General features: G+C 52.0%; 1 protein-coding gene across 1 annotated transcript in view; it reads right to left on the bottom strand.

Annotated features, from left to right (window-relative positions):
* LOC108788509 (protein SET-like) overlaps positions 1–3,518 on the bottom strand; it is a 17,768-nt gene extending 14,250 nt beyond the window's left edge. The window contains exons 1-2 of the mRNA XM_018558273.1: positions 3,449–3,518; positions 732–835 (exon numbers count right to left, since the gene is read on the bottom strand). Coding sequence (XP_018413775.1) covers positions 732–835; positions 3,449–3,518 — 174 coding nt within the window. The remainder of the gene's footprint in view (positions 1–731; positions 836–3,448) is intronic.
* Between the last annotated feature and the right edge of the window lie 3,381 nt (positions 3,519–6,899).

Below are 6,899 nucleotides of genomic sequence, written 5' to 3'. Positions count from 1 at the left end.
GACGCGGGCCCCGCCCCGAAGCGCAGGGCTCACCAATCAAAGGGCGTACGGCCGCTTTTGGCCAGAGCGAGGCGTGAGACGCAAACTCTGGAGTGGGCGGGGACTGTTGGCGTCCCTCAGAGAGTTCCCGATCACCCAGAGTGCAGCGCGGCGAACAAATGCGGCTCGCCTCTGACAGAAAAGCTGCCGTGTGTTGTTATGGCCGCGCTGTGTATGTGTTGCTGATGTTTATAATGTGTTTTAAAGCCAGTTAAAAAATAAAATAAACATCTTTGACCACTTCAGCTGCAATACCTGCACCCCTCCATTATGAACCAGACCACATTAAGCCCTCCCGTTCACACCTAAGCGCTTGGACGCTTATGTCCTGAAGCGCGGCGACGCTCAGCATAAACAATGGTGGCCGTTCACACCATAGTAATGTATCGACCGTCGCTTTAAGCTCGAAAAAGTATATTTGCACATTATTGGCACCAAAGGCTTCAACAGAAGCGGCACATCCCAGGAGCAAATTTTCACTCAGGGACGAAGTATTAAACGTTTCTGACCCTCTTCATCAAGCCGTAGGTCTCTGCCACATATTTTGTGACCTGGCAGAGCTGCGGCGAGTCTGCGCATGTGCAAAGCGTGCCACGCATGCACAGACATGGCACAGGTACTCTGCTATGTATTTTTGGACCTGCGGTATGTCTGAGCATGCACAGGGGGTCTCACACATGCACAGAACTGACGCAGTTCTCTGCCATGTATTTTGGACCTGTGGTAAGTCTGCACATGTGCATGGGGGTCTCACGCATGCAGACATGACGCAGGTTCTCTGCCATGTATTTTATATCTGCGCATGTGCAGGGGGGTCTCATGCATGCACAGACATTGCGCAGTTCTTTGCCATGTATTTTGGGCCTGCGCTATGTCTGAGCCTGGGCAGGAAGGGTCTCACACATGCACAGACATGGCACAGTTCTCTACCATTTACTTTGGACCTGCGGTATGTCTGTGCATGCTCAGGGGGGTCGTAAGCATGCACATACTTGACGCAGTTCCTTGACATGTATTTTGGACCTGACAAACCAGCAGCATGTCTACACATGCGCGGGCTGTCACCCATGCGCAGACACGCTGTAGATTTTGGTAAGGTCCCACATACATGGCAGAGACCTGTAGCACGTATGTTTATGCATGCGACCGCACACACAGCCACAGGTCTCTTCCAAGTTCTGCATGGAATCAGGAAAATAAAAGCGAACTCTGGGGTGAGTATGAGTCCAGGGGCCTTTGCCTCCAGGCTTCTGCCTGGGAAGGGTGTGGGTCGAGGGGTCTTTGGCTTTAAGGCTTCTGTCTGCGGTGGGGGTCTGTTGAGGGGCCTTTGCCTCCAGGCTTCTGTCTGGTGTGGGTCGAGGGGTCTTTGCCCCTATGGTTTTTGCTTGGGGTGGGTGTGAGTCCAGGGGTCTTTGCCTCTAAGGCTCTGACCTGGGGTGGGTGTGAGTCCTGAGGCGTGCTCAGTTCCTCAGCCAACGCTAAGCAGCTGTTCTGCAGCACTTCAGTTCGCTGCAGCAGCTTCACTAAACGCTTCGGCTGCACAGTGGTAAGCAAAATGGCAGAGGATAATATTTTTGACTAATAAATAACACTTTCCAAATAATATTTGGTGTGCTCGTCCCCCAACATTAAATTGGAGGTTCCCACACTGAAGTGATTTCCTCCATCGGGGGTTCAGGCACCTTTCTCCAGTGCTGCCAGGTGTGCCCACAGTTAAAATGGCCGCTAGTGCTCTGTCTCCACCCCCCACCTTCTCCCTCATACTCAGCACTCTGGATCCACATTCATTTCCGCTGCGAGTGCTAAGTTAGCAATGCTGAGCGCTGGCTTGCAGCACAGCGTTCAGTGGTGGGTTGCTATCTCAGAACTCGCAGCGGCTTAGGAAGTGAACACGCCTCAGGGGCATTTACCTCTACGGTTTCTGTCTGGGGTGGGTATGGGTCTTTGCCTCTAAGTAGGGTTGCCCCCTGTAAGTGTTTGACCCGGACAGTCCGTGTTTGGGAGTCCTATATGTATTGTGTCCAGTTGTCAGGTCAGCGTTCACCCGGACACAATACTTGTCAAGTGTCCTGATTTGAGTCCCTGAGTGCAGCATAAATCTAAAATCTCCCTATCGGCGTGTCAGTTCCTCTGCCCTGCGGCCCTGTCATAATGTAATCTGTGGTGGGAAGCTGTGTGCAGTGAAGTCAGGGGTGCAAGCGATCGCACTGCGGCTGGAGGGCGTGGCTGCGGTGCCATTGACCCTGATCCACTACGTTCCGGCACCAATCGGGCCGGAAGGCACTGGAGCTGGTGTGAACTAGCCCTAAAGAAGTCATTTTAATAAATTACCCTTGTGGTGGGACTACAGCCCGCACTGCAAGGGTTAAGGGTCCATTCACACACAGTGTGCACTTGGCACACGCTATCGCACTATTCACCTAGCGTGTGGTTCCATGCACTTGGTATGTTGCACTGCAATTTATTTCATTGGCACCCCAACCCAGCAGACATGGGTTGCAGTGCAGCATGTGGTACCGCAATACCATGCATGCAGGGACCCCAACCTGAAATAAGTAATTTCAGGGATGTGCCCTTCTCATTTCAGGGAGGTGCCCTCTGTCAACTCTCCTCCCCTCAGGGGGGTGCAACAACAAGGAAGAGAGCACCCCCCTGAAATGATGGCAGATAGCAGGGAGGCTAATGCTTCCTTTGCTATCTGCTGCCTGTTTTTTTAGTGTTCTGACAGCTGCTGCCGTCAGGAAAAAAAGTTAAAAAAAACAGCATAGTTACTAATAGCTAGATTGCTATTGGCTTTTTCAATTTGCAATAGCCAATAGCAAGCTGGCTATTGCACCCGCCCTCTGATGCTGTCAGTCAACAGAGGTGGACCTGATGGAGACCTTCAGGTCCATCTCTGCTGATTGACAGCAGCAGAGGGCGGGTGCAATAGCTAGTCTATCTAAAAAAATAAATTTAAAAAAGTGTGTGGGGTTCCCCCTTAAAGTCATACAAGGCCCCCAAGGTCTGTTAAGAATTTTAAGGAGGAAACCCCACCCCCAAAAATGGGGAAAACTTCGTCCCCGCTAAAATTCCATACTAGATCCTTGATCCGAGCATAGGCCTGGCAGGGCAGGAAAGGGGGGTCGCCCCTGGAAAAGCACCTTGTCCCTGTGCTGATGGGGACAGGGGCCTCTTCCCCACAACCCTGACCCGGTGGTTGTGGGGGTCTGCGGGCGAAGGGGGCTTATTTGCATAGGGGTAGCCCATTCTGACAGATGCCGGCAACACATAAACAATTGGGCGGAGTTAGCGGTGACAGCTAGCTCCGCCCAACTGTTTACAGTTGTACGGCATCTGACAGGTGCGCCATGATTGGGCAAAGTCTTACACCTGGCCTGCCGAACGCCCTGTCAGTTCGCCGAACTACCGATGTTCAATTCGAACTCATGCTCGACTCGAACATCGTGCCCATCCTTAATACAGCATGTCTTCGGCATAGTGTGAGGTGACCCATGCAAGCACATGGAGAACACGCAAACTCCATACGCATAATGCCCTGCCCAAACCTGGACATGATCCAGAGACCTCAATACTGCAACGCGTGTGTTCTAACCACTGAGCCACTGCACCGTACACAAGAAGGGGCAGAAAGCGGCACGCTACCATTACCTCCAGTCTAACATGGCGGAGTGGGACTCCCAGACACAAATCAAGCTGGGTTCACGCTTCTTTATTCCTGGGCGTTGCTTTAATGCACGTGCGTCACCTCACGCATTAACATGCGCTGTGTAAAGGCAGCCCAAGAGTCTGCTGATGCACAGGGAGAGACTCAACACTTCCGCAACACACATGAGGGCTTTAGCATGCATGGTGGTGTGCTGCAACGTATGCGCGTTGGCGCTGCGTTGTTTTAGCGCGCTGGGGCACTATTAATAAATAAATTGCACCGCATTGCGCTTAGGCACATCGACAGGCGTTACCGCAAAGTACTTTATCGCAAAGACGCGTCTCGGCCCTTAAGCATTGCCTGACATTTCATCGTTGACCCGAAGTCCCAGCTGTGCTAAGCCCGCCCACCTCGCTGAGCCCCACCCCCTTGGTTGCCAGCTGGGGCAGAATGCACAGGGAATCCGCAGGAATTCTTGAAGGAATCACTTTTTACATACGGCCAGTTTATCTCTATGGCGGCACACATGGCCAGATTTCCCACAAGGCCAACCAAGGCACGGCCTCGGGGCAGCAGGGAGTAGAGGGGCAGCAGGGGTGTGGAATTCCTATCTCCTGATGCCCGGGACATGGAGTTCCGGGCGCCGGGCGCGTAGTTGCTTTCTACATTTAGCCCTGCTTTGGGCGAGCAGAGCTAAATGTACAGCGAGGAAGCAGGCGCTTGTTTTATACATGATGTCACTGAGATCACATGTATGCAGCCTGAAAGTCTGCCATTCTCCACAGGTGGGGGAGGTTTGACAGGTAGGGGGGCGCATCGAGGACCTGGCCTTGGGGCAGCAGAGAGTAAATCCGGCCCTGGCTTAGGGTTGCCACCCGTCCGAGTTTCACCCGAACAGTCCAGTTTTGGAGTCTAAATTTTCTGACAGATGTGGTTGCTGGGGTCTCGGGCAGCCGCTTCGGTCTGAAACCTTCCTCTGAGGTGCAGGCAGTCCGTTCCTGTTTACAGGTTCCCTGCAGCTCAGAGGAAGATCCGGGTTTCAGGCAGATGTGGCCGCCCGAGACCGTGCTTGTCGAAGACCTTGGCAGCTGCATCTGTGATTGCTCCTCTGTCTCCTCTTCCGGCTCCCTGACACTGTGCTGCCCACCTGCGGACCCCTGGTGAGACACCATAGCCCAGACAGCCCTGAGAGTCCGCACAGCCCACCTTAGAGTCCGCACAGCCCACCAGAGAGCCCAAACAGCCCATGTAGCTTCATATTATTTTGTATTGCTGTGTAATGTATTGTTGGGATTTGTCGTCCTCTATAGCTGGTCTCCTCACTCCCTCCCCTGCTTGCCTCTCCTTGCTCTCTCCTCTATATTCTCAGTAAAAGAAATTGCCGCACGCAGCGCTAGAGTGTTCGGGTTTCACTTGAGGGAAAGGTGGCAACCGTACCCTGGCCGCACATGAAGTAAATGAATGAAAGGGGCATTGTGGCACCTGGCATAGGAGGCATTGACAGCACCGCCTCCATTAAACCTATCCTTTCCTTCACGGCTGAACACGGCGGATGGATTTATAGGCCTTTCTTTATTTAAAAAACAAAAACTAATTTTAATTTCAATTAACCTTGAACACCCCCTGGAGTTGAATTTTCCTAGTCAGCGAGGCTCCGGAGAGAGGGGGAGGACGCTCATTAATCATTTAGATGCTGTAACTTGTCACACGATCAGGGCCAACCGAGGCCCGGCCTCGGGGCAGCAGGGAGTAGAGGGGGCAGCAGGGGTGTGGGATTCCTATCTCCTGATGGCCAGGACATGCATTTCCGGGGCGCCGGGCGGGTAGTTGTTTTCTACATTTACCCCTGCTTTGGGCAAGCAGAGCTGAATGTACACCAAATGTATACCACCTGAGAGCCTGCATAGCCCACCTGAGAGCCTGCATAGCCCACCTGAGAGCCTGCATAGCCCACCTGAGACCCTACACAGCCACCTGAGAGCCCGCATAGTCCACCTGAGACCCTACACAGCCACCTGAGAGTCAACATAGCCCACCTGAGAGCCCGCATAGCCCACCTGAGAGCCCGCATAGCCCACCTGAAAATTGCTGCATGCAGCGCTAGAGTGTTCAGGTTTCACTTGAAGAAAAGGTGGCAACCGTAGTTGGCGGGGAGGGGGGAGCATTGAGGAACCTGGCCTTGGGGCAGCAGAGAGAGTAAATCCAAATTGATTATTATTATCGACCGTAGTGATGAGAAAAACGGAAGGAGTGGGATGGACTTATCTGAACAAACAACATTTTACCTGGTAATGTGGAACACGATCGGGAGAACTTTATCTATATACTATACATAGACAGTATATATCATTGTAAGCAATAAAAGAAACCTGTTTAACCCGTCTGGGACTCGAGGACCCGAGCAGTGACTGCACCTGATTGGGACATTCAAGTCACCCGGTCTGGGGAACATTTTCAGGATTCTTGAGTGAAATGAGTTGACTCGATGATGGCGAGATGGAACGTTCTGGTGAACAATTTTTCAGAATTTGGTACAAATATTCCGGTGAAATTGTGAGCTGCGTATGGCTCGGCATCAGCACTACGGCTGAACTGTGTTGAGTGTGAAGCATTGCTGTGCAGGTCATTGTGCCCCTGCTATCTGTATGTGCTGCCCCGGTGAACCATTCCTCACATCACCAGGAGAACGGTCAATAATCACCGGCGTCTGCTCCTTTTTACAACAAGAGAACAAAGACAGATCTGGGCCAACAATGGGGAGACCCGTAGATCTTGAATAGGTCTTATCTTTATGAGTTGACAAGTCAGGGTCAGTCTGACACCAGATTTAGGAGAATGGGCTCTGTTCAACTATAGGAAGAATTATATGTATACAGCTGTGTAGACGATAAAGAGGTAATAAACATGGCGTCCATTATCCTAAAGGTCCTCCAGTGGCAGATGTAGACAATGTGGTTGTCCATTGTCCTAAATGGCTGACTGTAGACACCAGATGGTGGTTAGAGACGTCAACAGATTTAACACTTAGAAAACGGCTTGGAATTCCCAAATGATTAAGGGGATTATTCACTAAAGAGCTGAAGGATCCAGACGTAGCTTCGTCTGATTCTTCGTCCGCCGGAGCCCTTCAGTCCAACCAAACGGCTGCTGTATGGGCTACTCACTATAGCCCTATACAGCAGCCGAAAGTGGCCGAGCGTCTCTGCCGAGC

Source organism: Nanorana parkeri, unplaced genomic scaffold, assembly GCF_000935625.1.
Source record: "Nanorana parkeri isolate BGI_ZX_2015 unplaced genomic scaffold, ASM93562v1 scaffold15, whole genome shotgun sequence".
NCBI lineage: Eukaryota > Metazoa > Chordata > Amphibia > Anura > Dicroglossidae > Nanorana > Nanorana parkeri.
Note: the sequence above shows the minus strand (reverse complement) of the source record. Positions and strands in the feature narration are given on the sequence as shown.